Source organism: Ochotona princeps, chromosome 6 (assembly GCF_030435755.1).
Source record: "Ochotona princeps isolate mOchPri1 chromosome 6, mOchPri1.hap1, whole genome shotgun sequence".
Lineage (NCBI taxonomy): Eukaryota > Metazoa > Chordata > Mammalia > Lagomorpha > Ochotonidae > Ochotona > Ochotona princeps.
In genome coordinates, this window is record NC_080837.1 from 17,297,938 (window position 1) to 17,316,460 (window position 18,523).

The 18,523-nt window shown below is 42.7% G+C and overlaps 1 protein-coding gene across 3 annotated transcripts in view; it reads right to left on the reverse strand.

Moving 5' to 3' along the window:
• Positions 1-18,523, reverse strand: part of TRIP4 (thyroid hormone receptor interactor 4) — a 105,277-nt gene that overhangs the window by 54,017 nt on the left and 32,737 nt on the right. For all 3 annotated transcript variants that reach the window (XM_058665684.1, XM_058665683.1, XM_058665685.1), the window contains exons 2-5: positions 16,246-16,415; positions 12,189-12,322; positions 5,428-5,640; positions 2,770-2,848 (exon numbers count right to left, since the gene is read on the reverse strand). In XM_058665684.1, the coding sequence (XP_058521667.1) occupies positions 2,770-2,848; positions 5,428-5,640; positions 12,189-12,322; positions 16,246-16,270 (451 nt within the window). In that variant the 5' untranslated portion in view covers positions 16,271-16,415. The remainder of the gene's footprint in view (positions 1-2,769; positions 2,849-5,427; positions 5,641-12,188; positions 12,323-16,245; positions 16,416-18,523) is intronic.

Here is an 18,523-nt window from a genome sequence, read left to right on the forward strand (position 1 = left end):
GAACAATGCCTTAAGTAAAAGACATCAAGTGGTGCTTGGTACACAATACGTTCTCAATAAATGGTAGTGTCTTTTTCTTGCCTTATAGACATTTAGATTGCAGCCGGTTTTACGGACAGTGCATTAAGCTGCTGCTTGGGAGGCTGGCATCACATATTGGAGTACCAATCAGCATGTCAGCTGCTTGGCTTCTGATCCAGCTTGTTAATATACCTGGGAAATCACAAGAAGATGGCCCAAAGGCCATCCATGTGGCAAAGTAGGATGGAGTTTCAGGCTTCACCCTGGTTGGACCCTGGCAACTGTGGTCCTCTTGGCAGTGAGAGTGGAAAGAAAACCTTTTTCTCAGTGTGTGTGTCTATGTAACTCTGATTTTCAAAGAAAATAATTTTATTCTTTTTCTTTGCGAAGATTTGTTTATTTACCCAGTACTGCAGCCTACTGGCTAAAGTCCTCGCCTTGCAACAGCCAGGATCCCATATGGGCACCAGTTCATGTCCTAGCTGCTCCACTTCCCATCCAGCTCCCTGCTTGTGGCCTGGGGAAACAGTCAAGAATGATCCAAAGCCTTGGGACCCTTCACCCACGTGGGAGACCCCGAAAAGGCTCCTGGCTTCACAGTGACTCAGCTCTGGCTGTTGCAGCAACTTGGGGAGTGGACCACCAGATGGAAGATCTTTCTCTTTGTATCTCCTTCTCTCTGTAAATACGCCTTTCCAATAAAATTACATAAATCTTTTTTAAAATTATTTATTTATTTATTTATTTATTTATTTATTTATTTGAAAGACAGAATAGCAGAGAGAGTGAGAGACAGAAAAAGATCTTTCATCTGCTGATTCACTCTCCAAATGGTCACAATGGCCAAAGTTGGGCAGATCCGAAGCCAGGAACCAGGAGCTTCTTCCAGGTTTCTCACAAGGGTGGAAGGTCCCAAGGACTTGGGCCATCCTTGACTGCTTTTCTAGCCTACTAGATGAGAGCTGAATAGAAAGCGGAGCAGCCACGACATGCATCGGCATGCATACAGGATCCCAGCTGGCACTGGCAGGTGGAGAATTGGCCAACTAAGCCATTGCCAACTAAGCCACTGGTCCACGTAGAGTCTTTCTCTTCCTTTTTAAAGATCTATTTATTTGGGCCCGGCGGCGTGGCCTAGCGGCTAAGGTCCTCGCCTTTAACGCTCCCGGGATCCCATATGGGCGCCGGTTCTAATCCTGGCAGCTCCACTTCCCGTCCAGCTCCCTGCTTGTGGCCTGGGAAAGCAGTGGAGGACAGCCCAATGCATTGGGACACTGCACCCGCGTGGGAGACCCGGAAGAGGTTCCTGGTTCCCGGCTTCGGATTGGCGCACCGGCCCGTTGCGGCTCACTTGGGGAGTGAATCATCGGACGGAAGATCTTCCTCTCTTCTCTCCTCCTCTCTCTGTGTATCTGACTTTGTAATAAAAATAAATAAATCTTTAAAAAAAGAAAAAAGATCTATTTATTTATTTTTACTGAAAAGGAAATTTACAGAGGGATGACAACAGCCAAAGCCAGAGGCCAGGGGGATCCAGGGTCCTAAGGCTTTGGGCCACCATCTGTTGCTTTACCAGGCCATTCACAGGGAATTGGAACAGAAGTGGAACAACTGGGACATGAACTGGCACCCCTGAGATGCAGATGCTTGTAGCTTGAGGAATAGCCAACTGAGTCATCATTCTTTAGCTTAATTTTCTATTTTCCGTCTATTCTACTTTGGAAAGCATTATTCTACCTTAAAATGAGCCCTAGTGAATATTAGACTTAGCTGTTCCTAATCCTGCTAGAAGCTGTATTAACTGAGCTACTGCATATAATTATTTTTAAAAAAGGATTTACTTATTTTTATTAGAAAGGAAGATATACACAGAGGAGAGACAGAGAGGAAGATCTTCTGTCCGATGATTCACTCCCCAAGTGGCCACAAAGACCAGTGCTATGCCGATCCGAAGCCAGGAACCAGGAACCTCTTCCGGGTCTCCCACACGGGTGCAGGGTCCCAAGACTTTGGGCTGTCTTCAACTGCTTTCCCAGGCGACAAGCAGGGAGCTGGATGGGAAGTGGGGCAGCCGGGATTAGAACTGGTGTTTTTATGGGATCCTGGAGCATTCAAGGTGAGGACTTTAGCCGCTAAGCCATTGCGCCAAGCCCTGCATATAATTCTTAAACTGGGCTCATCTCATCCGCAATATTGCATTTTTATGACCTTTCATAAAGAGATTTTGTACTGCGGGTTAAACCTACTCCCCAAAATGTGTGGCCTTAGGTCTACATTAAATACAGAATAGAGGGACCAGCACCATAGCACAGTGTTTAGAGTCACACCCGAGATGCCAGAATCCTGTATGGTTGCCAATTCCAGTCCTGGTTGCTCCACTTCTGATCCAGTAGTGGAAGATGGGCCAAGTTTTTGGGCTCCTGCACCTATGTGGGAGACTTGCAAGAAGTTCCTGGTTCCTGGCTTCAGCCTGACCCAGCACAGGCCATTGCAATTATCTAGGGGAGTGAAGTAGTGGATAGAAGATCTCTCTCTGTCTCTTATCTCTCTCTCTGTAACTCATTTCAAACACATAAGTAAATATTAAAAAAATTTAAAAAGCATAAATAATAAACATTCATGCAAAAAATAAAACAACAAATGCATACAGAATAATACTGAGTAAATTGCAGCTTACCCACTAGGATACAGAAAAAAAACACAATAAAAAATACAACAGAGAATACCCATCAGAAGCCTAGCGCTCACCTGCCATGAGCTTCTTTAGTAGTTTCTGGCTCTTGTTTGAGTCACGCTGTAAGATATCCTGTTCTTCATGAGTACACACCTAGTAACAAAAACAAGACACATTATATTGATTTCTTAATTGACTCTAAAGAATAATCTCAAATTCCTAGCAGTCAAGACAATCAAATAATGAGACTCTTGGTTGCTTTTTTAAATCTAGAGAAATATACCAAAATATCTACATCCAACTGAATTTTTCCCCAACTTGCTATTTCTCTCTTAATGAGCCATATAAAAAAACTCACTTTACTGCAAATGTTTCTGAAAAAAAAAAAACTTGGTTTTTTTTTTTTAAGAAAAGACTAAACTACTTTAAAAAGGAAATATTACAACTAACGAGAATAAAGAAAAATACAATTAAGAAAAAAAGCCTCTCAGTTTTAATCATCAAACCCAATTGGTCCCAAAATGATAAGCAAATGTCAGTTTCTGTTTAGACTTACATGGGACGGAACTGACCAGGCAACCACAATCACCAGGGTGTTTAGTTGCTACAGGTGACATACTGAACAAGACCCTGCATTGGCTGGCACATGCAAGACTCAGGTCTGGGGTTACCCCAGGTGAGACTTCTTTGGGGAATCCCCAACTGGATCACTGGACTCAAAACTCACAGTGAGGGTCCGGCACGGTGGCCTAGCAGCTAAAGTCCTTGCCTTGAACGCTCCGGGATCCCATATGGGCGCTGGTTCTAATCCCGGCAGTTCCACTTCCCATCCAGCTCCCTGCTTGTGGCCTGAGAAAGCAGTCGAGGATGGCCCAAAGTCTTGGGACCCTGCACCCGTGTGGGAGACCTGGAAGAAAATTCCTGGTTCCTGGTTTTGTATTGGCGCAGCACCGGCCATTGTGGTCACTTGGGGAGTGAATCATCGGATGGAAGATCTTCCTCTCTGTCTCTCCTCCTCTCTATATATCTGACTTTGTAATAAAAATAAATAAATGTTTAAAAAAAAAAAACTTGAAGGGAGAATCATAGGATTTGTAGTCCGACCTTAGAACGCACAAATTGGGACTGGGCCTCTTTGCTTGTTGATGACTACGTGCAGTGAATGGCATGCCAAGTGCATAAAGGGTACATAATGGCCAGCTCATTTGGGCCCGCAGAGAACATCGAGTGCCATGTCAGAAGATGGAATGCCATATTAGAAGATAGAGAACAAGACAGATTGCACAACTCTCCTGGCCTTGCTTTGGCAGCAAGTGTCTGGGTGAGAGCATGCACTGGGATGGAATTCTGTCAGCCAAAGGTCCTGAGAAGGATTTACTCAATCTTGGAGCAATGAGACCAACAGTGTCTCCGAACTATCAAAACTACTCAACATCCTTGGAACATTCTTCTCCACATCAAGGTTTCTAAGATGATATCAAGTGGACACTGATATAGTTTAGCAACTGGGAGCAATCCCTCCCCTCTCTCTCAGCCTCACCCAACATAGGAAAAAAGAGAAGAAAAAGATTGAAAGCATTTGCCCCACCTTCCCACATATAGAACCATCCCCATCCTATTCACTGGTCCTTACAGGCCTGCATTCTTATCAACTATGTAAACAACATCAAAAATAAAATAAAATGAAAAAACAAAACAAACAAAAAATAAACAGTGCCAGGATTCAAGCAGGCAGTAGCTTCAGCTGCTATGCTACAATGCTGACCCTAAACAGATGTCCTATTAGAAAGAACCAGAAAAAGCAGCAAATTACAATGCAACTAGTGAGAAATCAGTCTACATTTTAAATTGCATATTTTATTTCTTTGCCTTTGAACATTACCTATCTAAATAAAATTATGACTATCCTAAGCAGAGAAGTTGTGTTTATTATAAAATCACTGAATTATAAGAAGGGAGGCTGAGAAGGGGTGCTACTGAACCTATAAGACAGCAAGGCCAACCTGCTTCCCAGTACTGTTTTTTGGAACTGAAAGATCCACTGGATCTAAGAGAAAGCACTGCACTTGCTAGCAGTACCTCAGTGGCACAGGAAGTTGCTGCCAGCAGCTCTGAGTGCTTCTCTAGTGAATGCCTCAGAAACGTAGGTCAGTAGACACTGTTTATCAGGTCATCCACTGTCTATCAGCTTATTCTCTCAGCACATGGAAACATTAAGAGCGCCTCACAGAAGAGGAGAAAAGAAAGCAATATAAAATGGACGCCTTCACCAACAGCAAATGCCATGGCTTCTGCAAACCAGTTCAACTGGTTGGATGAGCTAGACAGGTCATTAGAGTTTTGTGGGAGTCATGACTGCTACATTCTTGAAGTGCTTCTCTGGGACAAAGAAGAGTTACAGCAAAGTGATGTTCTGGAAACACAGGTTATAATCACCTGAGGATTATGCCATGTAGCTCTGTGAGCCACATCTGAAAACCCGATCAACAAATGTTGACATTCCAGGCTCCAGGGCTTCTCTGACACAGGACTGGACTCTCTTGACAATGTACATTCTCAAAACCACTTCACAACAGGCTTCAGTACTAGGATATCATCTCACGTTTTGAGTGATCGAATCCCTGCTACTAGAGTTTACTGGACACCTTAAGGGAGTAATTTACTAAGAGAAAGACAAATGGGTGGTCCTGTGTTAACAAAAAACATAGTAAAATATAAACAACACAACTTACCAGAGAGCCACAGAAAAGGCAGGGGCCAGAACCCTCTTGCTCACAGACAATGCGTCCACAGACCAGACAGTTGTTGATGAGTTTGTGCTTTTGGCCCAGGCAGTCACAAGGGTGGCGACCAGGAAGCAGGACAGCGAGCTTGTCCTGTCCCTCTCTTGTATATAAATTGACAAACTTTGTCTTCTTCTTTACAGAATTGTTAGTCTCTTGTGCCTAATTGTACAAAGAAGAATCTCAATGTAATCAAAGAAATATAAATATGCACAAGAATATGCATTGAGACACTATTCATAACAAAATATTATGCACACAAATGTATAATGTATGGATTAATACAGGGATTAACTCTATGGAATATTACATAGGAGTTTAGAGAAACAAACCAAACCCATTAACTTTAACAACTATCGAAAACATTCTAAAAAACGTTTCCCGGCCCAGTGCAATGGCCTAGTGGTTGAATCTTGCTTTGCATCTGCCAGGGTCCCATGTGTTCCAGCTATTCCACTTCCCATCTAGCTCCCTGTGTGGCCAGGAAAGGCAGTCGAGGACGCCCAAAAGCCTTGGGACCCTGCACCCATGCGGGAGACCCAGAAGAAGCTCCTGCCTCCTGGCTTTGGATCGGCTCAGTTCTGGTAATTGTGACCACTTGGGGAGTGGACAAGAGGACTGAAGATCTTTCTCTCTGTATCTCTCTGTATTTGCCTTTCCAATTAAAAAAAAAATGCTTAAAAAAAAAAAAAAAAGGTTTGCAAAATTTTTGGAAATAATGCTGTACACCACTTATAATTTTTTAAAATATAGGTTTTCCTGCTCTTAAAGATTTTTTATTCATTTTTTGTGGCTATTTAAGTTACAATAAGTTATTTACACAAATATTATACTAGGAAGCCCTCAAAAAATCATTTAGTCTAATGCCTTCCATTTTCATTACAAATACAAACAATGAGGGTAGAGAGAACAGGTAACAAGAGAGAAATGTAAATGACTACTATTGGTTATGCAGGTTCTTTGGGATGAAAATGTTACAAAAATAGTTGTGAATTTTTAAAATTTATGTTTTATTTACTTGAAAGGCAACGAAACACAATGAGAGATCTTTCATTCTCTGGTTCACTCTAAAAGCCTGCAGCAGCTGGGGATAGGCCAAGCTGAAGCCAGCTGCCAGGAACACAACATAGTTTTCCCACATGGGTAGCAGGGACCCAGGGGCTTCAGCCTTTACCAGCTGCCACAAAAGGTATGAATTAACAGGAAATTGGAATGGAAAATAAACCCAGGACTCCACCCCAAGCACTCCAATTGAGATGTAGGCATCCCAAGCAGCATCTTAACTACCTTACCAAATGCCTGCCCCATTCTTCACTAATCTTGCCAGTTTAATAGACACTGATTTTTTAACTATTAGGATTCACAACAAATCGTAAGTCATCTACAGGTAATAGATCTGTGAGCTCGTTTCTCACCCTATTGACTCTATTAACCCTATTGACTCCTTGTGGTGAGGCAGGCCATCCTGTACATGGCAGGATATTTAGCACTATCCCTGGCTCCCCTCAACTGCCAGTAGAACAGCTGTCTACTACATGTCCCCCCTCACTCTGTGACAACCAAAAACAGCTTAGACATAATATCTGAGAGGTACTGGGAATCACTAGGTATAGAAAACAAAGAATTTTAACTCATAAGTATCATTTTCTTTTTTTTTTTTTTAAGGAAAAAATATGTAATTATACAACAATGTCATCAACTGACAAAGTTCTGGCTTAGTAACACATAGACAGGTCCTATAATCATTTATTATGCTTTTCTTTTTTTTTTTCCTATTACTCTTTTCTGGAAAAGCTATTTAGGAATTATCATGTGACCTAACATTTCATTTATGTGTATATATCTAAAAGGATCTCAAAGAGACACTTAATACAACTATGTTCATAACAACAACATTTGCTATAGCCAAGACATGGAAGCAACCCAAATGTCCACCTGGGAAAAAGAGGGTAAACCAAATGTGGCATATGCATACACTGAACATCACTTGAGCTCACAAGGGAAGAAGTAGTGTTAGATGCTAAAAAATATATTTTTTTTCTGTTGCAAACAGAAAAGTTTATTTGCAAAGGGACCAGGTGAGCAGGGAAAGAAGAGGGAAGGGGAAGCACCTCCAGAAAGAAAACCGGGAGGTGGGGTGACCCTCGAAAGAGGAGGGAGAGAGAGACACCAAAGGTTTGAGGAAGGGTCTTGGGATTTCAAGCCTTCCTTGACCCCTCCTCGTTGGGCAGGGAACCTACAGGTAAGATGTTCCCCATTGCTGGTCTCTTAATTAATTAGAAAATGGGTGGGCAATGCTAGTGCTGTCCACCTGTGTGGGATTCACAAAGAGATGGTCTGGGTCATCCAAGCTGCTGTGGCTGAGGTTGGTCATCATAGAAGTTTGCATGTTCCAGGCCACTTGGAGTCTGAAGACTCCTTCTGAAGTCTTCTTTCGGTTGAGCTGGGCCACGTGGCTCCCATCTAAGTCTCTTTTTTCACGCCCCACATTGGGCACCAGGGAAAATATGTTACCAGAAATGCCCGGTGGGTTCTTTCCTCAGCTTAGTATAGAAATAAAAGCCGGGAATGTGTTTCAAACAGAAAAGTTTATTTGCGAAGGGACCAGGTGAGCAGGGAAGGGAGAGGGAAGGGGAAGCACCTCCGGAAAGAAAACTAGGAAGTGGGGTGCCTCTCAAAAGAGGAGGGAGAGAGAGACACCCAGTGCTAGATGCTAAAAATATTGATGAACCTTAAGAATAGTGTGTTAAATGAATCTGATCTGGGAACACCTCAAAGTTTCTTTGGGGGGATCTTCCCAATCGAAATGGCGGACTCAGAACCCTAACCAAGAAAAGACAGAAGACAGAACAGGTCAATCAACCACCTCAGCTATATGTTGGCAGCGAAATACTGGACAAATGGAGACTCTATGATGGACTATGTCAATCAGTGGATTCTTCAACAACCTTATCGTGCTTGGAGTGGCGAGATTGGCAGCAATTCATAACTGGTGAACTATCAAAACCACTTGAGCAAGTATCTCAGAGCATGCCCCACAACCGGGACCTGGGGTGGGTGGGAGACTGGGTGGGGCTTCTCCCTCAATATCCCCTTTACCTCAGATATATGAAGGAAACAATATGGAAATAATAGTCTTACCCACTTTCCTATAGCCCTTGAAGCTTTTTACCCTAATTAACTATGTAAAGATTGTCAAAAAATATAATAAAAAACGAAAAACAAAACAAAAAAAGGAATAGTGTGTTAAATGAACTCCAAGAACCAGTCACAGAAAGATGAAAACTGTGCAATTGCACTTACATGAGATAACTAAAGTAGTGAAACCTATGGAAACAGAAAATAGGACAGTGGCTAAAATGAGAAGCTGTTTTACAGGAAGAGGGTTTCAGTTCTACAAGATGAAAGAGTTCTGGAAATATACCCACAAAACTTATTGAGTTGTATATCTTTTAAGTTTACTGTTATTTATTTGAAAGGCAGAGTAATAGAATAAGAGTTTCCATCCACTGGCTCACTTCCCAAATGCCTGCAAAACCCCCAGTGGGAGCCAACCTGGGAGCCCAGATTTCTACTCAGTTCTCCCACAAGGGTGGCAAGAACTTCATCACTTGAGTCATCTCCACTGCCTCCCGTAGTCTGCACTAGTGAAGAATGCCAGGAGCTACAGGGTGGTATCAAACGCAGGTGAGGAGCCTGGAACTCAGTGTGGATCGCCCACGTGGGTGGCAAAAACCCAAGTCCTTGAGTCATCACCTGCTACTTCTCAGGGTGCACATGACCAGGAAGCTGAAATGGAAAGCAAGAACTCGTACTTGAACCCATACATTCATATATGGGATGTGGGCATCCCAAAGTGTAGCTTTAACAAGTGCACCAAATACCTGCCACTAATGTTTAGTTGATTTCTATTGAAGTAACCAAATGTCCCGGCTTGTGGGGACTTATGGAAGAGGAAGTAGGGATACCAGAATGTAAGATATTCAGTGCTATTAACAGAAAATGATCCAAGCTAACTAGAACAAATAGAGATCAGTCATCTTTTTACATTTATTGTTGTTTGTTTGTATCCCTTGTGATAGTGTATGTTCATTTCATTCCTATGTATAAAAAGCCTTCTTTCTCCTTTTCTTTTCTTTTTAAAAGTTTTCTTCCTGGGCCTGACATCGTGGCATAGTTGTTACAGCCACCACCTGCAACACTGGTATCCTACATGGATGCCAATTCATGTCCTTGTTAATAGCCTGGGTAGAGTGGCTACAGATGGCGCATGTACTTTGGCTCCTGCCACCCACAAAGGAGACCCGGATAAAGCTCCTGGCTCTGGCCTGGCTCAGTCCTGGCAATTGTAGCTGTTTGGGGAGTGAATCAATGGATAAAAAACTTCTCTAACTCTTTCAAATATGTGAATTTTAAAAAAATCTTTCTTCCTTCCTTTGAAAGGCAGAGCAATATCAACTACGTAAAGATTCTCAAAATAAAATAATAATTAAAAAAAAAAGAAAGGCAGAGCATTGGGTGGGGGGGATAGGGAGCAGAGACAGAGAGACATGCTGGAACCATAAGAAAATCCAGGCAAACTGGTTAACTACTAGTGTTAAAGATTGAATGCTGTTGTGCCTGAAACAATGGCTCTTCTTGCACACATGGGGATCCCATATAGGTGCTGGTACATGTCTTGGCTGTTCCACTTCCCATCCAGGCCCTTGCTGTGGCCTGGGAAAGCAGTCAAAGTTGGCCCAAAGCCTTAGGACCTTGCACCCACATGGAAGACCCTGAAGATTCCTGGCTCCTAGCTCCGGGTTCCTGGCTTTGGATCGGCTCGGTCCGGCCATTGAGGAGTGAACCAGCAGATGGGGATCTTTCTGTCTCTCCATCTCTCTGCAAATCTGCTTTTCGAATGAAAATACATAAATCTGAAAAAAAATGCATGATGTTATGCCCTCGTGCTTATGTCTCCATGGCAACCAGGCATTCCCACTGATGGATATTTTCTGCTGGTCAGCAGCCCGAGGAAGGCCGATACATTTTCTGCTGGGTAAATTCTTGGCTTATAGCCACTACTCTGTAACCCAAATGGAGGAGCCAATGTGTGCTGCTGCTGCTGCTGCTGCTGCAGCTGCCTGAGTAAAGAATGACCCTTCTGCCTACCACTCCATGTTTTTTCAGTTCCTGACTCCGCTTGTCTAAATGTCCCCATGGTCCAACAATGGGTTCATTCTCCAGATGGCTACAACTGCCAGGGCTGGGCCAAGTCAGAAATCTGGAACTCCATCTGGGTCTCCCACACGGGCATCATGGTCATCTTCCACCACTTTCCCAGGTGTACCAGCAAGAACTTGGATTATATATAGGATGGTAGGTGGCACAAACAGCAGCTTAATGTGCTGCCCCACACCACCAGCTCCAATTTTCTTTTAACATTATTTGCAGTTTTCTGTGTTTTTGCGCAATGATTATATTCAGAATTTTTGGTCACTATTCTGCCAATTTATCTATTAACTATTCGTTTGGAATATTTATCAAATGACCATGTCTATAAATATTTCTGGTTACCCTGAGGGGTTACTGTAAAAAGCAGAAGAGAATACGGCCAACCTGTGAAAACTGAGGAGGAATCCAGCTCAAAATAGGAGGAAAAATGCAGTAACAGCTAGAACTGTACATTCTTTTAATATAAGCCCATCAAAAAAAAAAGTGATGTTGAAATCTAGGGCACTTGGTTAAATATTTTCCATTTGGGGCTGGCGTTGTGCTGTAGCAGGGAAAGCCACCACCTGAGTCACTGGCATCCCATAGGGGGTGCCTGTTCAAGTGCCAATTGCTCTACTACACATTCAACTCCACGCAGGTTGCCTGGGAAAAGCAATGGAAGATGATCCAAATCTCTGGGCCCTTGCCACCCACATGGGAGATCCAGATGAAGCTCCTGGCCCTTTCCTTGGCCTGGCCTAGTCATTTTTGGGCAACTGCGGAATGAACCAGAAGATGGATACTCTATCTCCCTGCTTCTCTCTTTCTCTGTAGGAAGGACTTTCAAACGAAAAAAAGAAAAGGAAAAAAAAAGGTCGAGCATGGTGGCCTAGCACCTAAAGTCCTCACCTTGTACGCACTGGGATTCCATATGGGCACCAGTTCTAATCCCGGCAGCCCCGATTCCCATCCAGCTCCATGCTTGTGGTCTGGGAAAGCAGTTGAAGACAGCCCAAAGCCTTGGGACCCTGCACCCATGTAGGAGACCTGAAAGAGGTTCCTGGCTCCTGGCTTTGGATCAGCTCAGCTCCGGCCATTGCGCTCACTTGGGAAGCGAATTATCGGACAGAAGATCTTCCTCTCTGTCTCTCCTCCTCTCTATGTGTATCTGACTTTGCAATAAAAATAAATCTTAAAAAAAAAAAACAAGTAAACTGAGGAAAAATTGTCAGCTGTTAAATAAAGTTAAATAAATAAGTAAATCTTTTCCATTTTATTTCTCTCTCAAACTCATCTCTAAGCAAAAATTTCCTTCTAATACTTATACAATCAGGCAGCCAAAAACAATCTACCCCACAGGAAGCAGTGAGTCATCGCTATCATTTTCTTTCCCTAAAATTCATGCATTTGTTGAAGGCTTGTCATTCTACAGTAATTTGTACATTTTTCTCTCTGAAATGTGTTAGTCACTTCCCCTTTCCCTAGCTTAGAGAAAGCCTGATTCCATAAATACTTACCTTGGCCAAATCAAACGGTGTTTTGACCTCTACAGTCGCTTCAGGCTCAGCAAATGCAGGAACTTCCTGTTTGTTTCTCCCTTTCCGCCGACCTCGCTTAAGCTGGTCTCCAGGTCTTTGACTATCTAAAATTTCTTTTTTTAAAAAAAGTACACACACATACACAGATTAACAGTAGGACTCACTGTTGAACTTCAGATATATACTTAATATTTATAGCAAGATACAAAATTAGGGACCGGCACTGTAGCTCAACATGCTAATCCTCCACCATGTGATGCCGGTATCCCACGTGGATGCTGGTTCATGTCCTGGCTGCTCCACTTCCCATCCAGCTTCCTGTTTATGGCCTGGGAAAGCAAAACATGGCCCAAGTCCTTGGGTCTCTTCTCTACATGGGAGACCCAGAAGAAACTCCTGGCCCCTGGCTTCAGATCGGTTATTGCAGAAATTTGGGGACTGAACCAGTAGACAGAGATTCTTTTCTGCCTTTCCTTCTGTATGTAAATCTGCCTTTCAAACAAAAAAAAATAAAGAAATCTTTTTTAAGAAAAAGATACAAAATTAGGTAAAGTTTTAATTAATTATTTATTTCTTTAAAGTCAAAAATAATTTAAACCATTGTGGCAAAGTGGGAAAAGCTGCCACCTGCAATGCCAGAGTCCCATTTGGGCACTGGTTCATGTTCCAGCTGCTTTACATATAATCAGGCTCTCTGCTAATGGCCTGGGAAAAGCAACAAAAAAAGCATTGTAAATGTTTGAGCCCCTGTCACTCAAGTGGGAGATCTAGACGAAGTTTCTAACTCCTGGCTTTGGCCTGGCACACCCCTCACCACTGCACCCATCTGGGGCATACACCTGCAAGTAGGAGATTTCTCTGTATTTCCTTCTCTATCCATAGTTTTGACTAAAAATACTTAGAAAACAATGACTATGGAGCCAACACTGTGGCAATAGCAGGCAGAGCTGTTACCTGTAGCACTAGCATCTCATATGGGCTGCTCCTGGCAGCAGTCCTGGTTGTTCTGCTTCTGATCCAGCTCCCTGCTAATATGCTTGGGAAAGCAGCAGATGATGGCCCAAGTGCTTGGACACCTGCACCCACATGGGAAACCTGGAAGAAACTTCTGGTCCCTAGCAACAGCCTGTCTGAGCCACAGTCACTGCAGTCATTTGCAGAGTGAAACAGCAAACAGAAGATCTCTCTGTCTCTCCCTCTGTGACTCTTGTCTTCCAAATCAATAAATAAATAAATAAATTTTAAAACAAAATCTGACATTTTAGACTACATAACAATAGATTGGGCCCAGCGGCATGGCCTAGCAGCTCAAGTCCTCGCCTTGAACACCCTGGGATCCCATATGGGCGCTAGTTCTAACCCCAGCTACTCCACTTCCCATCCAGCTCCCTGCCTGTGGCCTGGGAAAGCAGTGGAGGACGGCCCAGAGCACTGGGACCTTGCACCCGCGTGGGAGATCCGGAAGAAGTTTTTGGTTCCCGGCTTTGGATCGGCACAGCACCGGCCATTGAGGTCACTTGGGGAGTGAAACATCAGACAGAAGATCTTCCTCTCTGTCTCTCCTCCTCTCTGTATATCTTAAAATAAATAAATCTTAATAAATAAATAAATAAATCTTAATAAAATAAAATAAATAAATCTTAAAAAAGAAAACAATAGATCACTTACTTTGGTGTATATCTTTGGCATTGCTCAGTCACTTCTTTTTTTTTTAATTTAATTTCATTTTTATTTTATTTTATTTTTTTTAAATATTTATTTTTAAGATTTATTCATTTTTATTACAGCCAGATATACAGAGAGGAGGAGAGACAGAGAGGAAGATCTTCCATCCGATGATTCACTCCCCAAGTGAGCCGCAACAGGCCGGTGCGCGCCGATCCGAAGCAGGGAACCTGGAACCTCTTCCGGGTCTCCCACACGGGTGCAGGGTCCCAAGGCATTGGGCCGTCCTCGACTGCTTTCCCAGGCCACAAGCAGGGAGCTGGATGGGAAGTGGAGCTGCCGGGATTAGAACCGGCGCCCATATGGGATTCCGGGGCTTTCAAGGCGAGGACTTTAGCCGCTAGGCCACGCCGCCGGGCCTGTAATTTCATTTTTAAAAGATTTTTTATTATTATTATTTTATTGGAAAGTCAGATATACAGAGAGGGGGAAAGACAGAAAGGAAGATCTTCTGTCCAATGATTCACTCCTCAAGTGACCACAACAGTCAGTGCTATGCTAATCCAAAGCCAGGAATCAAGAATTTCCAGGTCTCCCACGCGGGTGCAGGGTCCCAGGCTTTGGGCAGGCCTCGACTGCTTTCTCAGGCCACGAGCAGGGAGCTGGATGGGAAGCAGGGCTGCTGGAATCCCGGCACGTACAAGGTAAGGATTTTAGCCACTAGGCTGTTGGGAGCACTGCACGTGTGCCCTGCCCTAAGATGATGCCTGGACCCTACTTCCTCTTGGAGACAGGTTTCAGGAAGTGCCCTGTGATTGGCCCTTTACTGCTTGCCTCAGGCGTGTAAGCTGATTGGAGGATTGAGAGATAGCCAGGGGCCTTGGGGGAGGGGTGAGGAGGTTCTCTGTGTAACGGAAATAACGGACTTAACTGACTTAACTGAAGGCTTCTGAGTAACGGATTTAACGGATAGGAGGGATATATAAGCCAGGGGCTTCTGCCCCAAAGAAGGAACTGAAGGTTGGAATAAAAGTGCCTCTGAAATGCTCTCCAGTATCTGGTGATTTCTTCCGCAGGACGGGAGACATAGATACTAGGCCACCGCGCCAGGCAATTTTATTTTTAATTTTATGATATAATTCCCAAAGTTCCATTTCCCTTACTCCCTCCCAAATTTCTTCTCCCACCACTGATTTCCCTTATATTATTACAATAGTATAAGCCCTCATAAGTCCATCATTCCACTAAATGCATCCTGACATTGCAGGTACAGAGAATGGCAGACAGGGCAGCATACTATTGTCAAGATATACTTAACAGTTTCATTGGGAGTCCATCTTTGGTTTGGAAGTAGAGATGTATACTGCATTGAATCTTCATAACTCAATATGATAGTCTCTATTACAAAGTTACTATACATTCCCTTAAATGAACAGTCACAACAAAATCAACAACAGGAATAGTTTAAAAATTTACAATATCATGAAGTTAAATAACATGCTACTGAATGGGCAATGTGTTGATAAGGAATGCAAACAGAAAAGCATCCCAGAGAAAACGATGCTACTGCATGACCTATGAGTCATTGGAAAATTTAATAATAGAAAATAAAATATTTTGAAAAATGAAAATAAAAACAAAAATATCAAAAATAATGAATTGCAGCAAAAACAGTATTGAAAAGGCTATTGATCCTGCATTTTGCATGAAGGTCGCTGCTCAGTCACTTCTAACAGCTATTCCTACTTTAATATGTCAACATTTAATTTTCATCCAGGTATACACATAATTGAAGAATATTTCTTTAACTTAAGAATAAATAGCCTACATTATTTTGAATCCACATTTGTGTTTGCAAACAGGAATTCTAATGTCATTTTCTAAGCTGAAATGATCTGAATTAGAAAAATATTTATTATAAATGGGACAGTGTTGAACTGAAAAAATATATATGCAATTTTACTTAAGTTAGCTGTTAGAAACAAATAGGATAGAAGAAAATAAATTCTTCAAACTTGCTCATCTGGGGTTGGTACCATGGTAGAGGAGGTTAAGCCTCCACCTGTGATGCCAGCATCCCTTCTGATTCAGTTCCCTGCTTATGACCTGGAAAAGCAGCAGAGGATGGTTCAAGTCTTGGGCCCCTGCACCCATGTGATGGGCTTAGAAGAAGTTCCTGGCTTTGGAAAAACCCGGTCCCAGCCCTTGCAGCCATGTGGGGAGTAAACTAGCAGATAGAAGGAAGATCACTCTCAGTCTCTTTTTCTCTTTGTAACTCTGCCTTTCAAATAAAAATCTTTAAAAATAAAACATGGAACAAGAAACATGCTCATTTACCAGTAATGGTTCAACTGTCAATTACATTACTTACCATCTTTTTTAAAGCACTGCTGCATAGGATCAGCAATCAGCTCCTGATCATTCTTCTGCCATCGGGTTATAAGTTCTTCTATGAACTGACCCTTGGGGCCCTCCTTTCCCTGCAGGAGGTCAGTAACATATTCTCGTATCTCTTCAGCACTCTCAATTGACAAAACATACCTTGGGAGAAAAAGATAAAGTTGCTGAAACAAGACTAATGTATAGCATATTTTCAATAATCTTAATAGAGACCAAGGTAGTAAAAGCACTTAGTTATCACTTTTTTGCCGACAACATTCTACAAATACGGTGAACATTCCTAAAGTGCACCACACCTTCTGCAAGAAACGTGGCCAGCACCAGCTCCACAAAGGAACACAGTATAAGAAGAGTGAAAACTCTCTCTAAGCCCAGGGAAAACGCTGTTAAGAACGGAAGCAGAGAGACTATGGCGGGCAGACTAAGCCAATTTTCTGGGAAAAAAGCTAAAACTACAAAGAAGGTTATGCTGAAGTTAGAGTGTGCAGAGCCCAGCTGCAGATCCAAGAGAACATTGGCTACGAAAAGATGTCAACATTCTGAACTGGGAGCAGATAAGTGAAGTGCCAGTGACCCAGTTCTAATCTTCATCCTCTGCTTTGTTATGAAGACAGTAAAATCTTAAGGTTATTACTATTTTTTAAATTACTTAGATATTTATTATACATCTAAGGACTGTGCTTGATGCAAAGAATGCAGATCTGATTAGAGCAAGCTCCCCACGTCAAGCAGGTCAAATCTAACCAGCAGTATTTAACCAGTAATGGTCCTTCTATATATCTAAAATTCAATCAGGCTTCTGAAGGATTAGGAGGTTGATTTTAAAACAGGAAAATTTTCAATAACTACACATTCACCACCATATCTTACTACAAAGCAACACAAGTTATTTAATCTCTATATTGAAAATCCCAGGGCCTGGCGCGATGGCGTAGCAGCTAAAGTCCTCGCCTTGAAAGCACTGGGATCCCATACAGGAGCTGGTTCTAATCCTCGTGGCCCTGTTTCCTATCCAGCCCCCTGCTTGTGGCCTGGGAAAGCAGTCGAGGACGACCCAGAGCACTGGGACCTTGTACCCCCGTGGGAGACCCAGAAGAAGTTCCTGGCTCCTGGTTTCAGATTGGCGCAGCACTGGCTGTTGCAATCACTTGGGGAGTGAAGATGGAAGATGGAAGATCTTCTTCTCTGTCTAAGTTCCTCTCTGTATATCTGATTTTGTGATAAAAATAAAATAAATCTTAAAAAAAAAGAAAGAAAATCCCAATTTTCTCTTAGTTCATAATTCAACAATATTAAAAACGGGGATAGGTATCTGGTACAGCAGCTAAGATGTAGCTTGGAATGCCTGAATGCTGTATCAGGGTGTCAGTTAATGCACATCATAGGTCACAGCTTGAATACGGAACCCGTGCCACACAAGTGCGAGTCTTGGCTCCTGGTTTTGGCCTTACCCAGCTTCAGTAGGCATTTTGGGAATGAAGCAGTTGATGGAAAAATCTGTCTCGGCCACTGTGTCTTTCAAATAAAAGTAAATTTTAAAAAACATTCTTCAATGTTGTAAAAAAGGGCCCGGCGTGATATCGTAGTGTTAAAGTTCTCGCCTTGCATGCCCGGGATCCCATATGGTTGCCAGTTCTAATCCCGGTAGCCCTGCTTCCCATCCAGCTCCCTTCTTGTGGCCTGGGAAAGCAGTCAAAGACAGCCCAAAGTCTTGGGACCCTGCACCCGTGTGGGAGACCCAGAGGAGGTTCCTGGCTCCTGGCTTCGGATCAGCTCAGCTCCAGCCATTGCGGCCACTTGGGGAGTGAACCATCGGATGGAAGACCTTCCTCTCTGTCTCTCCTCCTCTCCTTATATCCGCCTTTCAATAAAAATAAATAAATCTTAAAAAAAAGATTGTAAACCAAGGTTATTATCAAATAAATAGATATATTTTAAGGAAAGATTATAAAGGTCTCAGTAAAATGAAATGAGGTAAAAGTCTAAGCTAGTCCAAGTTTTAAAGAAATTGGTCAACCTGTATCAAGTGTTTTTAAAGTAATCTGAGAGTTCTAATCCACAAATCTACATAAAATGAGACATAAAAACTACATATAAAAAGTTAACTAAAGAAAAATAAATAAATAAAAGTTCACTCCAGTGCTGGTGCCGTGACTCATCAGGTGCCAGCGGCTCTACTGCCAGGTGTTCTATTCCTCATTTCATGTGCCAGCTGCTCCAGCTTTTTTTTTTTAAGATTTATTTTATTT